At 34.8% G+C, this 20,663-nt stretch overlaps 2 protein-coding genes across 3 annotated transcripts; both read left to right on the forward strand.

The window, feature by feature from the left end:
• Positions 1–1,461: 1,461 nt before the first annotated feature.
• Positions 1,462–6,766, forward strand: LOC103986467 (E3 ubiquitin-protein ligase SINAT5). 2 transcript variants are annotated; one of them, XM_009404491.3, is made up of 3 exons: positions 1,462–1,785; positions 5,444–5,830; positions 6,221–6,766. In XM_009404491.3, exons 1-3 carry the CDS (start codon positions 1,597–1,599, stop codon positions 6,581–6,583), a joined length of 939 nt encoding a protein of 312 aa, XP_009402766.2. In that variant the 5' UTR covers positions 1,462–1,596; the 3' UTR covers positions 6,584–6,766. The 2 variants fall into 2 exon arrangements, with proteins under 2 accessions (XP_009402766.2, XP_009402773.2); XM_009404498.3 differs by lacking the exon at positions 1,462–1,785 and adding an exon at positions 2,950–3,008 and having other exon boundaries at positions 5,431–5,830.
• A 6,288-nt stretch (positions 6,767–13,054) lies between these two features.
• LOC103986446 (calcineurin B-like protein 7) lies at positions 13,055–19,252 on the forward strand. The gene is made up of 9 exons (XM_065092212.1): positions 13,055–13,206; positions 14,107–14,248; positions 14,697–14,779; positions 14,881–14,940; positions 15,187–15,295; positions 15,478–15,530; positions 17,956–18,036; positions 18,141–18,253; positions 18,874–19,252. Exons 2-9 carry the CDS (start codon positions 14,167–14,169, stop codon positions 18,941–18,943), a joined length of 651 nt encoding a protein of 216 aa, XP_064948284.1. The 5' UTR covers positions 13,055–13,206; positions 14,107–14,166; the 3' UTR covers positions 18,944–19,252.
• The last annotated feature ends 1,411 nt before the right edge of the window (positions 19,253–20,663 follow it).

The following is a 20,663-nucleotide window of genomic DNA, read 5'->3' on the forward strand; positions in this document are numbered from 1 at the left end:
CGACGACGTTAGGGTAAATGAGGTTAAATGTTTCACTTTGATAACTATAGGGATTTCAACGTAAATTTTTTAAGTCTAGGGATCGAGATGCTAAAGAGATCTAATTACAAGGAGTAATATGTAATAAGCTGCTACCACTATTGAAATTATCTTTTTATCTATCGTTTTCGTATCATTCATGTACTACTATTACGTGTTATATCTTTCGTCGTTAAAGCATATGACATTAAGATAAATGAGATTAATTATTTTACTTTTATGATTATAAAAATTTTAATATAAATTTTTTAAGTTTATAGATCGGAATACTAAAGAGGTCTAACTACATATAATTAGCCTTCATTTTGTTTGCGTCCTTTCATGTTTCATATGAGCCACAATTTCATAAGCTTTGATCTGTTCTTATGCTCGTATTCCTTTCATATACCTTCATGAGTTGAATTTAAATTGTATCAAAATATGTGAATATATGACAAATTATTAATTTATATTTACTAATCTCATAAAGATTCTTCATTGAATTTCCAGAGTATACAATATATAACTTATTCATTATATTGTTTTTGTTTTTATTTGAGAAATATGATCGACTGATTCAAATTAGTTTCTCAATTATGTGATCGTGTTATCCGACATGCTCTCTTATGTATCATCCAAAACACGATTTGATGATGCCTTCGTTGTTTAAGCAATATTGCTTTAGAGTTTCTGTATGATTTCGTATTGTACATCAATATGGCTTTTGTCCTATTTGATCGCATATTTCTGATAAATGCTCGTAACGACAGGGCGCTACTGATGTGATTAATTCACACACACACATATATATATATATATATATATATATATATATATAACTCATGAGGCCAATTATTACAATTATCTGTATATATATGTGTGCAGGTATTTAGATTTTATAAGAATATGGATGCTATATATAAATATATTAGACAAATTCAAAAATAATTTATTTTGCATGTAGATAAATGCAATATTATGCACTATATAGTATGGGGAAGCGTGAAGATTTGACTGTTTTCCCGCCTCATCCAACTATATATTTTGGTCTGACAAAAAATAATACCGAGATGCTTTTCCTGACGACTTTCCTGTACTTTAGGTGCGACAGCCTGGTCCCACTTACTTTATCCTATCACAAGGTAGGTAGTTGAACGGGTGACCGGAACACGTTGGGAAGGTACTGTTGTAACAAACAACTGTGATCCCGTCACCGTTGGGATTCCGGAAAAAGACCACGGGACTAAATGCTTTTTTTGTACTTGATTTATTTGTAGGGCATAGGCAAGTTTAGTTGGGTCCCGTTAACTCCATCCAATAACCAGGCGGGTAGATGGTGAAAGATGGTTGCGAAGTTATATGTTAGTAATACTGGTGATCTCGTCACCGCTGGTACTCAGGACTAGACACCGAGAAAGCGACCTCTTTTGCCTCCCCCTCTTTCTATCTCACTCGTCTCCCTTGTTGTCCGTCGCCCTTCAAAGGCGCTCCTTTTCCTTTGGTATCCCTCTTTTCCACGCCGAGGTCTGACAGGGGAGAGAGCAGGTGCGAGCGACTGAATCCCTCGCCGCCGGATGAATGGGATCGGATAGCATCGAGTGTGTGTCTTCGATCGACGGGATGGATGAGGAGGACACCGCCCTTACCCAATCCTCGAAGCCCCACGGCGGCGCCGCCCCTCCCGCAGGCATCGCCCCCTCCACGAGCGTACACGAGCTGCTCGAATGCCCCGTCTGCGCCAACTCCATGTACCCCCCGATTCACCAGGTCGATTCCTTTCCCTTATTTCAATTTGATATTCTGATGATCTTGCGACCTTGCGGCTTATTCTGGCATTTGATTTATAAGGTGTGGTTTGGCTATGGCTATTTTCGATGGGGTAATTGGGGCAAATGCGGCAACCTAATGTGCTTTTGATTTGTAATTTCTCAAAATTTTCGTCATTTGGGTGATACAATATGCAACTATATAATAAAATTGATTATTCGAGCACGTACTTCACAAAATTATACCTTTTTAAGACGATGGATGATATGTGTTTGTCGAACACTTCAATAATCTGACTCTTGGTTCTCTTGGATGTCGTGGGATTATGGTTTTTTAATTTTCAAGTAATTGCATCTTTTTATTTAAATTTTCCTTGTGCTCATTTTATTGATTTCTATCATGTGATTGATTGTGGTTGTGAAATTAATATAGGATCCCGTTCGCAACATTGGTTGAATTGGTTGAACTTGCACAAGTCTGTCCAATATTTAGGCCTTGGAATTCTGGTTGTGAGTGACTGTTTGGACATTTGTGAATTTCCAAGAAATTGATGGTTTAGGCTTCTCATTGATAGTTGGGCATAGCCCTCAAAGAAGTCCCGTAAGTATATGACAATTCTGATTGATCTGATATTATTGTTTCTTTGTGTCTTTCTGGTGTATGATACTTGTCAGTTTGAGGCGTTATTGTTCTAGCTTAAGTCAATGGTTAAAAGCTGCTCTAATGAACTTTCTGCTCTTGTGAACTAATGAATTGATTCATGTTTTGGGAATAATAGTGAGCTGCATATCTTTTCAATGTCTAATGTCTTGCTGAAAAATGCACATTTACTTTTGACATTTGCTAGCTAAAGTTGTAGGCTAATGGATTTTCTTGTTTTTGGTTAATTTTTTATTAGTTATTATTGTCTTTGTAGACAATGCTTATGAGTTTCTTGTTCCAATTTTGGTTAATGGTTGGCTTGAATATTTGACTAATCTTTATAATACTTGGCAAAAGGGTTTGCTTCTTGGAATTTTGTAGGTTCACACTGTCTAGTTGCCCAGCATGTTAATACATGCAGATGCTTGAAATTATTAAATTTATTGAATGTTGTCTATGCATATTTGAAACATGTGATTGCTGGCTGAATAATTGGTTTCCAAGGATGGAAATTTGGCATCGTTACTGACAATTCAAATGTTAAACCACTATAGTCTCTCTGTTGTTGTTGATCTTCTAAGGTTAGCAAGAAGCATGTTTCTCTGACTCATTGTGGTTCTTCTATGCCATTAAGAAGCATTTATTTTCCAAATTATATTAATATCTGGTTTTCTTTTGCTGCTTATTCATTCACAGAGATGGTACTTTTGAACAATTAAGCTTGAACTGTTTTGCATGCTTCACATTTACACTGGTGGTTATGGCAAGAAGATGTCTCTTATCTGTCAATCTGTCCTTGCTTATCTGATCAAAAAAGGATGTCCTATCATCTAGTTATTCCTTTAGGTGTTTTACGCTATCGTAGTTCCTTAATTATCAGACTGAAAATTATTTGTTTACTAAATCAATTAGTCACCTGTTCATAATTTCTTAGGTACCAGCAATGTCATCTGCAATTGGGGTTCAGAATCCACATATTTTTGCAAACTTGTGAAGTATAAATGAATGATATAGATTTTTTGTTTGTTAGCAAAATAGAAGGCAATGCTGTTTGAGAAGAGATAATGAGTTTGTTTTGTCATGCATATCCAAAGAGTGGGTGTGTCGTTAAGATATTACAATTATGCTCGAATGACTGACATCATAGTTCAAATTGGTGTCTAATCACCACAGATTTTTAGTTTTACCCATTTGGGTGGCTATTTATTCCTCTAAAAGATTATCTTCTGTTGACAAAACTAATTGAATTACTAACACATGTTATTTCATATAGAGGATAAACTAGCTATAGACCAGTTTTAAAACTCTATGCTAAAGTATTATATGTGCTAGACATGTGCGTTCAAAAATATGACCTAAAGATATATGTCCTCAATTTTTCTGGATTTTACTCCTTTTTCTAAATGTTTTATTATGCTGAAGAAGAGAGAAAAACATATACATTTACTATAAGGCGGATAAACATGAAGCAACATTGACTCTATAAGCTTTGGCAGAGTACAACAACAACAACAACAAAGTCATAAATCCCAACTATTTGGGATCGGCTACATGGATCTTTTGTCACTATTAAGATTTGTAAAAAGTCATATGGTTAGTTAAGTTCAGTATACTTAAATCTTTATTTATAGTTTCTGTTAGAGTCTTTTTAGGTCTTCCTTTACCTCTCCTCATACCAATAATATTAATCATTTTTTCTTTTTTAACCACTATATCCGGATGTCTCTTAAGCATATGTCGATATCATCTTAAACGATTTTTTTTCATCTTATCCTTTATCAAAGCGATATCTAGTTGTTCACAAATAAAAGTATTTTTTTTCTTAATATTTCCTAGTAACTCCACACATGCATCTCATCTTTCTTATCTCGGTAACGTAAACTTTTTGTATGTGTTATTTCTTTACTATCCAACATTTAGATCCATAAAGCATTATTAATCTCACAACCATCTCATAAAATTTTTCTTTTAATCCCAAAAGTATATGATCATACAAGGCTCCTAACGCCCCTTGTCATTTTAACTATCCTGTTTTTACTCTATAAATAATATCTTCATCGATATCTTCATCTTATTAATTAATTAATCCAAGATACCTAAAACTTTTACTTGAAGGGACTTCTTGTCCATTCAATTTAACTATATTTTCCTATCTACTTCTAAAATCACTAAAATTACATTTTATATATTGAGTTTTAGTCCTCTATTTAATCTAAAATATTTAGTTTCTAAGGCTTACTTCCATAACTCAAGTTTATAATTAATTTTATTTAGGCTCTCATCAACTAAGACAATATTATTAGCAAATACATATATCAGGGAGGTCTATCATGTAAATGACTAGTAAGTTCATCCATTATCAATGTGACAAGGTAGGACTTAATGCGGATCCTTGATGTAGTCCCATGCTAATAAGAAATTCAATAAACATACTCCCTATAAATCTAACATTAGTAGCTACATTATCATACATATCTTTAATAACATCAATATAATTAGTGAATACATATTTCTTTTCTAAAACCCACCATAATAAACCTCTTGAAACCCTATCATAGGCTTTCTCTAAGTCAATAAAAATCAGTAGTAGTCAATCATATGACAAACTAAGTTGTATTCCTTTGGTTGACTAAGTAGTGGAATTGTGGAGTCAATCATATGTCCTTATGCTTCTTATGGGATAAATATCCTATGCTAGTTGTATTCCTTTTATCATGCTTCTATTAACACACTTGTAGCTTAATCTAATGGCATTTTTATGTTAGCATGTTATCTTTAATCAATTCTCGACTCCTTGTGCTCTAGAACTTTTCTTGAGTAATAAAATTATAGATCCAGCAGAATGTATATTAGACTGCTAGGATAGCATCATCGTGATTTTTAAACATTACTATTATATATACATTGGCTATTCATTGATATGATGATTTCAGTAAGCAGAGCATTGTGGGCTACAAATAACATTTATTCTTTGCATTTACAATTTAATTATTTCAAATGTAGCTTAATTTTGCAGTGCCAAAATGGCCATACACTCTGTTCAACATGTAAAACAAGGGTGCAGAATCGGTGCCCTACTTGTCGACAAGAGCTTGGAGACATCAGGTGTTTAGCACTGGAAAAGGTGGCGGAATCGCTTGAGCTTCCATGCAAATATTACTCACATGGCTGCCCTGAAGTCTTTCCATACTACAGCAAATTGAAACATGAATCTCAGTGCAACTATAGACCATATAATTGCCCATATGCTGGATCTGAATGCTCAGTTGTGGGAGACATTCCTTTCCTGGTCACACATTTAAGAGATGACCACAAAGTAGACATGCACACTGGCTGCACGTTCAATCATCGATATGTCAAATCCAATCCCCGTGAGGTTGAAAATGCCACATGGATGCTGACGGTAAGCAGTCTTGCTACAGTTTAATACTTGAAAGTGCACATATTCTTAGGAATCTTTTGCAATTCTCTAAACTTTTTCACATTTCATTTCAATTGGTCAATTTGAAATCTGACATTTATCTAATAGAAAGTGAACTTAGGTTGGGAAGTCAGCCACCTGCTATGAATAGCTTAAAAGAAAGAATCATGGTTGCTAGAATGACTGCATCAATCACCATGGCTTCTACTTTACTAGAATTTTCATTCCATAATTGGTGATATAGATCATTTATTTTCTGTTCAAATATTTTAAAGTCTCTACTGTAATGTGGACTTCTGTTTAATCTCTCTCGTGAAATTTTTTTCTGCATTGCATGTCTTTCTATCATTTTCACATAAATTACCTTTGCAGGTCTTTAACTGTTTTGGGCAGTCCTTCTGCTTGCACTTTGAGGCCTTCCAGCTAGGAATGGCCCCTGTGTACATGGCATTTTTGCGCTTCATGGGTGATGAGAATGACGCAAGGAACTTCAGTTATAGTCTTGAAGTCGGGGCCAATGGACGGAAACTAACATGGGAAGGTACACCTCGGAGCATCCGTGACAGTCACCGTAAAGTTCGCGACAGTCATGACGGGCTCATCATACAGAGGAACATGGCACTCTTCTTTTCGGGCGGCGAGCGGAAAGAGCTCAAACTGAGGGTCACTGGCCGGATTTGGAAGGAGCAACAGAACAGCGATGCTGCAGTTTGCATGCCAAATCTCTGCAGCTGAAAGCCATTCCTAACCATGCTGAGTTATGGCCATCAATCTGGTTACAATGCAGCAAGCACAAAGATGCTTCACCAACGTTACACTCTGAGACTTCTTATATGTTCTAATTATTATATGCGGCTCAAACATTGTCTAATGTGTGAAACTCAACCATAATGAACTTAAGTTGCAATTTGAACTTAAGAGCGTCCTGTGTTCTTCTAGGGTTATCTATTTAAAGAAATAGCATTAGCAAATGTGAAGGAACATGACACAGGTGAATTGATGCCAGAGGAGTTTATTTATCAAAAGCAGATAAAGATATTTATCAACCCAAATAATTGGGGCATTACATCTCTTTGCTATTATTAAATGTGTATTATGTGGATGGATCTCTTCAACCAAACAATTAGTATAAATTATGAAACAAATCAATACGAATTTTACTTGATGGTAGAAAAAGTATGTGTCCCATATCTGATATGGCGAGATTGTATCCCATATGTTTGATCATGTTTTCATAAACGAGCTAATTAGTTGGTTTTAACTTTATATAGTTAAAAGTGAAATATTTAACTTCATTTACTTTAATACATTTGGTTTTACCAACGGAAAAAAAGTTGTAATAGCACCTGCAGAAAATAAAAATAATAATTTCAATGTCTCAATTATTTTTTCGATGGTGATGGATGATTGTGGTCAATAAGAATGACGTAGTGATTGATGAGAATGCTAAAGACTTCTATGACTTCTTGCGAAGAGGATGAGAGAGAGAGCGGCAATGAGATGTGAGGCAAAGGGAGGGGAGGAAGAGGACGATATAAATGTTGATACTCTACATTTGCGTTGACACTGCTCGGCAATTGTATCGGCACTGACACAGATGCAGAGCAGTGAAAGGGCCGCTCAACATCTGCATCGGTGCCAATGCAAATGCAGATGTAGAGGGCCATTTAGCATATCTGCATACCGACAACATTCTACATCCCTTGTTCCTTTTTCCCGCCTTGCGCATACCGAGCATCGAAAGGGGGAAGAAGAATGAGCACCACCCTTTCCTACATCGTTGTCAGTACTAATGCAAATGCAGAGTATCATCGATGCAAATCCCGAGCGACCATTCTTCTCCTCATATGTAGAGCAATACTTTACATTTGTATTTACGTTAGTGTCGATGCAAATATAGAAGGGAAGAAGGATGAGTGATGCTCAACATTCCCACATTATTTGCATCGTTCAACCTTCTTCCCTCCTTGCGCATGCTGATAGACGAAAGAGGGAAAAAGGATAAAGGATCGAGGAAGGGGGGAAGAAGAATGAGCACCATCGTTGCTTGCATTATTGTCGGCGTCGACACAGATATAGTGTGTTGGCATCTACATCATCCTTTTCCTTCTCTCCCTTTGCCTCAACTCTCATCGTCGCTCTCTTTCTTCATCCTCCTCCTCCCTTCAAAAGAAGTCACAAAAGTCCCCAATGTTCTCGTCGACCATTGCATCGTTCTCAATAAACAGCCACGCATGACTCCCAGTGGCATCGTTGTCCATCACCACAAAAAATATAATTAAGACGTTGAAATTATCTTTTTGCTCTTTTTTTTTTATCATTCATGCACATGTTATCATGTGTTATATCTTTTATTGGTAAAATCGATAAAGTTAAATATTTCACTTTAATAATTATAGAGATTTTAATATAAATTTTTTAAATATAGGGATCAGGATATTAAAAAAATCTAATTATAGGGATAATATATAATTAGCTCTCTCGTAACAGACTATCTCTAATAGATGCTTATTGAACTCCACGTGTCGAGTCCAAAATATGATCATATCACTTATCGAGAATGGTATGCCTTTCTTAGAAAAATATTAAATCGTCTTTATTGAATGAAAGACAAATTCCTTTTATCATTTTGATTGGTGATGATGTGGCAGCTCTACAATTGCGGCCACATCCTTATTATTTGCCTAGATGGACGCGGTGTTACATAACATTGCCACATAGATTTGAAAGATTTAGGTTTTGTTTAGGAATATATTTATAATTTTTAATATACAGTCAGAAAATTTTTTTTGAATAAATATGTAGTTGTGGATTACTCTGAGTGTTTGATAAAAAAATTGATGAAAACTATATTTTAAATATGAATTGACATAAGTTTTGTTTGATAAAATTATATTTCAAATTTTCATCGAATATTTTATGATAAGTAAAATTATATTTCAAAAGTTATTAAATATTATTATATGATAAATTTACCCTTATAATATTTTTAATATTTATTTTTAAAATATATTTTTATTTAAATTAAATAAATTAAATAATATTATAAAAAAATTATGGCTCAAATAAAAAAAATATAATCATATAAATAAATATAAAATAATCTTTAAAAATAAAAAAAATAAAATTTACCCTTATAGAAAATACAAATCATATTGATTTCCCACTCAACCATTTTGGTAATCTTGTAATTTTAGATAAAATACAAGAAACATTCAAATTTTAAAAAATTATATTAGAATTCTATAAATACTGAAATAATAATGTTACCCTGAGATATTATCAGCATTTAAGCATTTTCAATGCATCATCTAAGCTAGATGAAATTTTAAAAAATATATATTAAATAACAATTCATATTTAAATTATGCATTGGACTCTTGATGCACATCTCAAATGTATTTCCAAATGTACCCTTATACTTAATAAGTTCTTAGCTAAATCATATATGTGGCTTGACAATTGTTGTTTCTTATTCATTGTGTTCACATAATTTCTCTTAATTCACAAAGGAAAAAAAAAAAACTCTACACCAACATTCCACTTATCTTATGTTGAGAATTTAAAATCTTATCTCATAAGACTAGCTTGATGGTGATGTACTAAATTTATATTGGATCCACTTAAATCTTAAGGATTTGGAATCTAATCAAACAAATTTAAATATGTCAGCGTATCTAGTAAAGATCTCGACTATTGAGTAGTAAAGTATCAGATCGAACCCCATCCTTATCACTTAGTACTTCTTAAAACATATGATGAACCCAGAGGATCTACAGGAGATCCTACTTCCTCATGAGCACGGAATAACTTCTATATGATCTCTTCCTGATACATGCAGCCTGCTGCAGTATTACATGCGAACTTGTGTGTCTGTTTAACTGGCTCTTATCGATGAAGATGGAAGAAGAAGAAGACGTAGGTAGGATTTTGACCTTTTGGTGTGAGGGGCAGAGAACAACTCACTAAAACCCAATCGTGAGTGCCAACTTACTCCAAACAATTCCAGCTCTTCGATCTCAACAGCGTGCAACACTAAAATACGCAGTCACTTCTCCGCTGAAACCCACCCTTTGCATTGTTTATGTCACATTGCGTTCCGTCGGTACTATACACGACAGACAATAATCCAAGGGAGAGAGGGAGGGAGTAGACATCCACTTGCGCTCCGCGTCCGAATCTATCACAACCTCCGTCGTCATATATACTGTCTCCTCCAACCAGGCGGAGGAACGGTGCGCGCCGCACGGCCCGTCACCTCTCCTGCATGCTTAGTTTGCCTTCTCTCTCCTAAAAGATTTGGAAGTCAAACAAGCCACATGGTACGTCAAACTCAATGGATTAGAATCCTTGGATGACTTTATGGTCATCCAAAAGTCTAAAACCAAGAGCTTCTATCTAGAATTGGTTCAAGATCTTTTGGGCGGTAAGATACGATGCATTCTTATATTCATATATTGGATGATGAAGAAGAGACTCCATTAGTTTGGATTTGCTTCTCACCTACTTTGGACAAAAGTTCCGACAAAAGAACGGACCCATCACGTTCTATTTTCTTGGTTGATATGTCAGCCCATGCAAAATAAGGCACCATCCATCAATCACGTCAATCTTATTCTAATTCAATGTATGCTTTAAAGGTGATCGAAGAAGCTTTGACGTACCACCTGTGGGTTTGGCTGCATGAGGTCATGATGAAGAGCAGATTCATGCCAACTCGATGCTGAGCTGGACTGTCGGAGAAGTGGATCATTTAAAGATCTCTTCTCCATTTTTAATGGAGTATAATTGTCTCTTAGTTCAGTGTGACAAAAGTCTCCATCTACAGCATTGCCACACATTTGTATCAAACTTCCATTACATCTGATGTCCCCAAGCATTGATATAATTGTCCAATGTAGAAGTTCTCGGTTATAACCCATATCTTAGTCTTTAGCTCTTTAACATGTTAATATATACGTCATTCTCAGCATATGACTTGGTATCAATATGTTTATGAGAGTTGTTATCTCCAAAGATGGTCGTTAAAAGAAATATCACTAGCTACTACCTATGTACACTTGAGTCCAAAATAAACAGTTATGTCTTGCCTTTTATTTTTAATGTCTTAGGTAGACAAAAGGATTAATACAAATTATTAGAGGTAGTTAAGAGCTATCTTCCCACAAAATATTTTACTTATTTACTATCAGGTATAAAATCTTACTTTTAGCATAGTTACTAGGAAAATAACTTTTTATCACTTATTACTAGTCACATACCTCATGTTATTAACTTGAGTATTGAAAAGACATCGATCTTCATAAGCATGATACCTTTGGGAGCTTAACATTTTTATCTAGGAGGCACCATGACCATATCTTCGATAACCCCTCTGCACATAGGCTGAAATCATGTCGAACTGACTAGGATGTCAATGACATATTTTCATAATATTTTGGCGCTAGAAGGAAGGCTAGATGTGATAAGAACACTTGTCCGTTGATCTTATCAATGAATGTTCGAGCGAAAAAAGTCTTATCCTCAACTTATAATACTTTTACTCAAGGGGAGTCATTACCACTATTTTCGCACATCAATGTATCCACCGTGTTAGGCATCACATCCATGGTAGGGTTCTCTTCCCCCCTCTCTCACATAGCCCACTGCATCAGGTACCACCCTGCCTCCTTTCCGATGTGCTATGCTCCCCTGATTGAGTAGTAAAATTAGGCGAGGGCATGCTTCTTTGACACGAGAGGCTTAAAATCTAAGAGGCTATGAGGCCTTAGGGTTACCTCAAAAGCAAGGTGGAGATAAGTGGTGGTGAGAGGCACACTGTACAATGGGGCAGAGGCAAGAGGTGCATTGCATGATGAGGCAAAGACAACCATGATGAGACAATGAGGTGAAGACGATAATCGATGAGGTGGAAGTCATGGTTGGTCTTATCTTTTAGAAAATAAGAAACACTACATAAGAATAAATCAAAAAAGAAGATGCTCTTTCATTAAGACCAAAATAAAGGTAAAAACTTATGATTTTTTTAAAGAATTTATCCTTATTTTGCGTCTCACACATCATCACTATACATATACCCTACTAATAGATTCATATTCTTGATTAAAATTTATACTATGAGATTGTAAACTCACAATTACCAATTATCAAGGATTGATGGTTAAAAAGTTATGATGAGCACAAAAGCCAATTATTCTGTTGCCTTTTATTTATTTATCATATTTTAAATTAAAAATATATATATAATTAATTAAAAATCAAGTTTGCCACCTAAAGGGTCGGTTAAATTGAACTCTAATGGATCCTGATGGTGTCTTTTTTTTTTTTTTTTGGCTAGATGCAAGTCTTCTCTAAATCGAAGTGCTCTCTGTTACGAGGCCATCCATGGTTATGGCGGATGGATCGAGGACTACCCTTTAACATTGATTTGGGGCTAACTATATATTATCCTATGTAATTAACTATCTTTAGTATTTTGGTCTCTATACTTTAAAAACTTATATTAACACCCTTATTGTTACAAAATTAAAATATTTAGGTCCATTTACCCTAACAATATAGTTTTCTTAACGAAGACATGAAAATAAAATATAATAAGATATTTTTAACGTTTTAGTTAATAGTGGAGGACGATAATATTGTTGGGAACCGTGGATGGTTGTTGTGGATGAAAAGAGTGACGACGAGAGGTGAGGGTCATTATGCATCTGTATCGATGCTGACGCAGTTATCGAGTGGCTCTTTCATCGCTCGACAATTGCATCGACGCGCTTTGCATACGCGTCAGTATTACTCGGCAATTGCATCAATGTTAACGTAGATACAAAGCAACGAAAGGGTCACTCGATAATTGCATTAGCATCGACATAGATGCAGAACGACCCTCACCTCTTGTCCTCGTTCTCTTTATCTATAATAACCACTCGCGACCCTAGCAATATCGTCATACACCACCATCGACTAACACTTTAAGATTTTTATTTTACCCTTTGTTTTTACTCCGTTAATAAAATCGATGACGTTAATATAAATAGACTTAGATATTTTAATTTTATAATTATAAGAATGATAATATAATTTTTTAAAATATAAAGATCAGGGATAATATGTAATTATATGAATTAGCCGTGAGAGCTGTATCGTTCCTTTTTTAAGTGATACTTACTTCTTTTGGAAAAAAAAATTAATAATTAGGGACTCAGGAAACTACTTGTCGTCGTCGTCGTCGTTGTGCTCATTTATGGAGTGAACCGAAGGAGGGGCGAACCCACGCGGTGGTGCTTTAGAAGCCCAAGAAAATTCCCATTTCTGGGACTCCCGCTCCGACCAACTGCTCCCCGAAGATCCTTTTGTCACAGGTTGAGTTCATTGCCCACTTCAGTGTCAATCTCGCTCGATTCGATACGGTTCCTCTTGATTGTTATTCTTCGGCTTCTTTTTCCTTCCGATTTCTCCATGGTTTTCTCTCTTCTTTGATTTGCTTGTTTAGCATCTGATGTCGGAGAGAATGATAACCGGAGTTTGCAAGGAAGCTTTTTTCTTCTTCCCTTTTCTTTTGTGAGGAAAACGCATATCAGACACGAACTCTTACCTCCAAGATTATTGGGGGTGCGTTAACAACAGATCCTTTTGGCATTTAGGCTAATTTCTCGAACATGATCCGGATGCGGTCAGGTTACCTAGTGCATGTGGCCCATGGTGATCCTAAGGTCGCAGCTGTAGCTGTGTCCTGTGTGAGGTTTCAAATCTTGTTGGAGGTGAAGATTTGAGTATGGAAGAAGTTGCTTATAGGAAGAGGTGGATCAATCCCATCCATGAACAAGTTTGAGCGTCCCAATGAAACGAAACCTCACATTTTCTTTCTATCTCGTTTCGGCATTCGTTCTGCTAAAGTTCTAGACTTTGCAGCTTCAGTCAATTTTTCCTTTCAAGGCATAATTTTGATTACCTTCTCTTTTGGTATATGAAAGTACAAGCAAATGTTCGGCACATGGAAGCAGTTGGAAGGAAGGGAATAAACTCAAAGTTGACCTTCATATGATCATTTATTTTGTATGATAAGTTTGATGATATAATCTTGCACAAAATATAGTTGTCTTTGCTTGAATGTCCAGACTAGTTCAGATTTTGAGTCTTGTGTTCCATCAATTTTTTTCCTTTTGATTAGCACCCATCCTTCCACTCTATGCCGATTTATGGTAATTTGGCACTGTCTTGGTCTGTTGCATCTGATTGGATTTCCTCTATTCGAGTATCAGGTGCTTATTTGAAGCAAGACATCATAATTAAACTTAGCTGCTTCTGCTTGCTGAGGTTCGATGGGCTGTATGTCTTCTAAGCATGAAGCCAAACACACACCAGGGTATGAAGATCCCGTTATACTTGCTTCTGAAACGGCTTGTGAGTATCTACCATTTCTCTTTTTTCTCCTTTTGTTCTTCCCTAAACTTTCTGTAATTTATTATTCTTTTGTAATATTTCACACTAACGTTCTGGAAATGCCTGGACACTGCTGTTCTGTATTTTTATAATGTGCCAGTACAAGATCTAGTTTGCCTTCTCAACCATTATAGCATTTTGGAGATACTGTAACGAAACCCATGGACTCAGCTCCATTTTTTATTCAAAACTCCTTTTTGATACATGATGTTGATGTACTTGAATTTTCATGGCCATGTCAGCCCACTTGACGTTTTGCTTATACTTGTACTCAAATGTTCCAGTATTTTATTATATGCTCAAATTTCTTATCAGCTACATATGCAGCGGATTCAATTTATTAAGAGCTTTTGGTATGCTGACTATGCATATGTTGCCAAAATGATCATCTCTTTGTATTGCATGGCAGTCACTGTAAATGAAGTAGAAACACTCTATGAGCTATTTAAAAAGTTGAGCTGTTCAATAATCAAAGATTGGCTTATCCACAAGGTATTTACTAATGCTTAGCAATTGAACTACCATACAATACCCCCTCTTCTTTTTTTCTTTTTTTTTTTTGTATATTACCCTTAGATCATCTCATTGAGCAGGAAGAATTCCAGCTTGCTTTGTTCAGGAACAGCAACAGGAAGAATCTCTTTGCTGACAGGGTCAGTATGATGGTTTATAATTGAGACTTGTTTACTCACTTTAGTTTTCTATCCAATGACTTTCTGTTAACAATTGGTTTCTATTTATCTGATTGGATCTACTGCTTTACGATTTATCCATCTTTTTTCATTTTGTCACAAGGACATGATTGTTTTTTGTGCTGACAAACTTAATAGAAGTGCTTCTCAAAAATAAAGGTGATTCATAGTTGAAATATGATCTGTCATATTTTAAATTATTTGCAGGTGTTTGATTTGTTTGACATAAAAAACAATGGGGTTATTGAGTTTGGAGAATTTGTTCGATCACTTAGCATCTTTCACCCAAATGCTCCCAAAGCAGAGAAAATTGCATGTACGAAATTCTTTGTATCGTGCCTTACTTTTCTGGTAGTCTTGTCTTCAAAGTGAAATAGATTAGCTAGTGATAGTTCTCAAAATTGGATTTAGCCAGCCTAGTTTTTGTTAGTAATTGCTTATTTGATGCAATTTCAAATATAGCTTATGCCTCAATAGATTTCTTTTTTAACCCTGCAGTTGCATTTAAATTGTATGATTTACGACAAATGGGCTACATAGGACATGAGGAGGTGAGTGTCATTTCTTGTTTCTCTTAGATTCTGTTTGTTATCCTATGATATCACAGAACACTTGGACAATACTGGTATCATTTTCCATGTGTATCAAACTTTTAGATATTTTCATTTTGTTACCAAACCTTATATCGTGAAACTTCACTAAGGTTTAGAACTTCAATAAGGTTACCAAACAAAGAAGTAATCTTAGAATATTGAAAAATGGTTAAAGCTATCTAAGACACTGCATATTATATGTATTGTTTGTACAACATGCTCAAGTACTACTATGTTTTCTGATTTTAATCATTGTAGATGTTGCTTTTGCACAAAGTATAACGGCTTACAGAGCACTATATTTGACATTCATATGCATGTGCATCTACGTTCTTCCTAAATTTGTCTGATTGATCTTGAGTTACCCAACATAGCCTATTTTTAACTTAGAAGAAAAGAAATACACATGAAGTATCTACATCTGTTTTTATTCATATAGTGGTACTTCCCATTTTTTAAAAGAATTTGGTATAAAGAATTATAAATGATTTTCAGGCTAAAATTCTGGTGTGTCTCAAACGAAGACTACAGTATGATAATTAAGTACCATCTGAAAGTCTGATGATTTCCATAGGTATCACAACTCAGACTGCTTCTAATAGGTGCATCTTAGACTAAGACAGACACCAAACTGGATAAGAAGTATTACAATTCTGCTTTAATATGTGGCCTTCGAGAAGGATACAACTTCGTATATTACATCATGCTGTCATCTATCTTGATCTGGTTCTTCTACAGGATCCTGTAAAGGGGTTAGGTCTGTTCCAGGATCTCAAACTGCATAATAAACAAGGTGGACAGTCCTACCTGAGCAATTGGTCCTTGGGTACGACCATAGGGTGTATTTTTCTTGACTTATGTCTATTGAGTGAATGTCAAAGCTAGAACATAGGTTGATTATCACAAACTCTAGTAATTTGATATGCAAAGTTTTCAATTTTGAGTACTGGCCGAGTGCCAGTCCATGGTTGGACCAGTATGGATCTGGTCCATTCCTACATACTGACATAATATCATAGACTTAACTGGTTTTGGTTGGGTTGTGTGCACTCCTATGACACCTGCTCACAAAAGAGCAATTTTCCCATAACCTCAGACAGTCCCCTGAAGATCTGCATACAAAGAAATGGTTTAGTAATGAGCAAATGTCTGGCAAACTGCCACCGCACTCTATCTAGGTGTAACTCGGTATGACATAAGCATAACTCAACAAAACACTTAATTAGCAATTGAAAATTGACACACTTTGCTCGTTTGGGATGATCATGTGACTAAGGTTTCAAGGCTAGTTCGTCACTCGCAAAGTCCCCACTCACAATTGCATATCAACTACAAGGCCATGAAACAATCAAATTCTGGATGCTACACAAAGCCCCATCCAGTCCTAAGTCATCTAAGGGTTTGGTTTTAAGGTGCTTTGATGATTGAGGATTTTTCTTCCACACGTGGAGATGTTTTTGCGGGCTAGAGGCAGTTTTGCCTCCACGTGATGATCACTCATGTACTCCACTTATAAGATAAAACGACTACATGACTTAACTAAAATTCGGCTACCAAGCCTACTACAAGCTTTGTTACATGTTGCTTTAAGCATGCACAAACTGAAAAGACTGATAGCTATGCAGACGAGCCTTTGTGCATTGTGGGCCTGTGCAAACAGTCCGTGACAACATGGTACTCTGGGATGTACCACAGTACAAAGAAAGGAGGTGGTTGGGAAAGGGGAAGAGTGGAGAAGGAGAAGAAGTAGAAAAGGAGGACAAGGTGGCAGTAGTGACCGAGGAGGGTAGCACAGGAAGGCTGAGGAGAACCAGAGGCAGCAGGCAAGGGCTGAAAGTAGTAGGTGGTGCAAAAAGCCATGGTGTGAGTGCAGGGAACTGCATGAGGAGGAGAGAGATACGTACAAGTGGGTGAGCTGGTTGGGCTATATGCTAAATTACGAAGAAAAGAGTTGGTCTTACCACCCAGTTTACAGGACTTACCAAATGATAAGCACTGTTTTGAAGTGGACCCTCCAGTTTAGGGTGGTCCACGTGCCACTAACCTGGCATACTGATACTTAGAACTATGTTGATATATAAGCATTCTAACAATGGCTTTTGATATGTGACAAGATGCCAGTTGACAAATTTGAGTTTATTTCATAATTGCTATATAAGTTCCATCACCCGAAGAGCCAATTTATATTATTCTACTACATACTTTATAAACCATAGGTTTTGAATTTATTGGCTTATCCTATTTTAAGAGTAATGTGTAATGCTTGTTTGTTGGACTATGCCTTGTATACTGAGAATAAACCTGTATGGATAATTTATTTTGAATGTTGTCATGCTTTATCTCATTTGAGAATAATATTCTTCTTTTTGGTTGATTTTAACAGTTGAAGGAGATGGTATTGGCTCTTCTCAATGAATCTGATGTGGTTCTTTCAGATGATATTGTCCAGACAATCGTGGATACTGTGAGATTGAAACTTCTTAATGAAGATTGTTTAATATTTATTACATCATTTATTGTTGTAACTTTCTTTTGTCAAAATCCTATTCTTATGTCCATCTCTTGCAGACTTTCGTTCAGGCCGATTTAAATGGCGATGGGAAGATAGATCTAGATGAATGGAGGGAATATGTTAAAAAAAATCCATCATTGATCAGAAATATGACACTTCCATACTTGAAGTAAGTCTTGAACTGAAGTTTTACACTTGCAGCATTTCATTTGTCTTCTAATCTGTCTTAACAGTATTTGGTTAGAATTTTCTCATTATATGATGTATGGTAGGTTTAATGTTTTTCCATTAAGATTTAAATGCTGCCAATGAGCAAATTATTAATCAAAATCTGATATTGTCTTCTAATCTGTCTTAGCATTATTTGGTTAGAATTTTCTCATCATGTGATGTGTGGTCGGTTTAATGTTTTTCCATTAAGATTTAAATGCTGCCAATGAGCAAATTATTAATCAAAATCTGATCTTGTCTTCTAATCTGTCTTAACATTATTTGGTTAGAATTTTCTCATTATGTGACGTGTGGTAGGTTTAATGTTTTTCCATTAACATTTAAATGCCTCCAATGAGCAAATTATTAATCAAAATCTGATTTACATAAAAGAATAATCGGTGCTCTTGTTCATCATGAGTTGGAATCTTTTTGTGCTTGTGTTCATCACGAGTTGGAAGCAAAAGAAGGTTTGGCCATAATTCAGTGTTGCTAAATGCGTCCAACCGCATTAATATCTAAAACTAAATGCCATTATGGTCTCATACGGATTGGTGCATACGGGAACTGTTTCTGCAGGGACATAACCATGTCCTTTCCGAGCTTTGTCGTGCACTCAGAAGTCAGTGATGATCCAGATATGACTTAATATGATAACATCCACTGTCACAAAGGTTCCAATCCAGACCACTGCATATCAAATGTAGATCCTGATCAGAAACTGCTTCAAGAGGTGGCTTCTGTGTTAGATGATGATGCTGCTATCTGCAAACCACCTCCTACCAAAGTAATGCTGAACCTTGTGCATTTACAGAGCCTTGGGAGCTAATGTTTGTTAATATTCATGTATCTTCTTAACTTGTAGGTATCTCCTAGAGTCCAATATTAGCTTCATGAACTCTGGCCTCTTGTCATGTACATACTAAGTGTTGCTTAATAGTGAGTGATTGTTTGTTCATTGCGAATAAAAAATATTCGTTCAAAGTTATTTAATATTATTAGTGTTGTGATCGTCGATTAGGTGATGGAATATATCTTTCGAATGCTCTTATAACATGGCATGTCTAATAGATATTTATTGGGCTCTACATGTTGAATATTGATGGATTAGAAATAATAATTATATATTTTTTTTAGTAATAAATTTTTTATATTAAAAAATAAATAAAAAAAAAAATCATCGTTGATTCATCCATTTTTATCATTTTGATGATGTGGTTGCTCTTCAAATTGTGACCTTGGCCACATCCTTATTATTTGGCAAGGTGGATGGTGTATGTATTACACTATTAGATCTATTATATGTATGTGGCTCTCTATTATTATTACTTGTGTTCACATAATTTCTCATTCCCTAAAGAACCTTTCAAATACAAGTTCTCTTAATTCACACAACAAAATGAAAACTCTATACTCATATTTCACTTTTTTTTTTAATTAAGAATTTAAAACCTCATCAAATATGGGTCAAATCCTTCTATGAAAATTTATATGTTGGATCAACTTAGATGTTCGAGATTCAAAATCTAATCCAATAAATTTTAAGATATCAACTAGTCTTTCTACTAAGATCTTGACTATTAATAGTAACGTTTTGGATCGAATCCCGTCTTTTCACTTGTCTTTCAAAAATTTAAAAAAAAATATCTTCATTAATTGTTACTACATAAAACATATGATGGATGAACTTAGACCTAATCCGATTATGATTGCTAAATTTTAGAAATGAGAACCGCATCACGTTGGACAAAAGTAGGGGCTCATCACGTTCTATTTTCTTGGTTCATATCTCAATCTACATGCAAGATAAGGCGTCATCCGTCAATCTTATTCTAATTCAAAGTTTGCTCATTTGGATCACTCAATACGTCCGTGGAAAGAAAAGATGTTAGGAATGATCACGTTGGTAAGGGATGTATATATATATATACATACATATATATATATATATATACATATATATATACATATATATATATATATGTATGTATATATATATATATGTATATATATATATACATATATATATATATGTATATATATATATATGTATATATATATATATGTATATATATATATATATGTATATATATATATATACATATATATATATATATGTATATATATATATATGTATATATATATATATACATATATATATATATGTATGTATATATATATATATATATATGTATATATATATATATACATATATATATATATATGTATATATATATATACATATATATATATATATGTATATATATATATACATATATATATATATATATGTATATATATATATACATATATATATATATATATAGAGAGAGAGAGAGAGAGAGAGAGAGAGAGTTGACACTCAACAT

The sequence above is a fragment of the Musa acuminata genome, chromosome BXJ2-1, assembly GCF_036884655.1.
Source record: "Musa acuminata AAA Group cultivar baxijiao chromosome BXJ2-1, Cavendish_Baxijiao_AAA, whole genome shotgun sequence".
Lineage (NCBI taxonomy): Eukaryota > Viridiplantae > Streptophyta > Magnoliopsida > Zingiberales > Musaceae > Musa > Musa acuminata.

Excerpts from the sequence above, each read along its gene's own strand:
- LOC103986467 (XM_009404491.3), top strand. The coding sequence starts at position 1,597 with ATGGGATCGGATAGCATCGAGTGTGTGTCTTCGATCGACGGGATGGAT. Across the intron at positions 1,786-5,443 it reads TGTACCCCCCGATTCACCAG|TGCCAAAATGGCCATACACT; the intron begins GTCGATTCCTTT and ends TTAATTTTGCAG. Across the intron at positions 5,831-6,220 it reads ATGCCACATGGATGCTGACG|GTCTTTAACTGTTTTGGGCA; the intron begins GTAAGCAGTCTT and ends TTACCTTTGCAG.
- LOC103986446 (XM_065092212.1), top strand. The coding sequence starts at position 14,167 with ATGGGCTGTATGTCTTCTAAGCATGAAGCCAAACACACACCAGGGTAT. Across the intron at positions 15,296-15,477 it reads CAAAGCAGAGAAAATTGCAT|TTGCATTTAAATTGTATGAT; the intron begins GTACGAAATTCT and ends TTAACCCTGCAG. Across the intron at positions 18,254-18,873 it reads ATGACACTTCCATACTTGAA|GGACATAACCATGTCCTTTC; the intron begins GTAAGTCTTGAA and ends CTGTTTCTGCAG.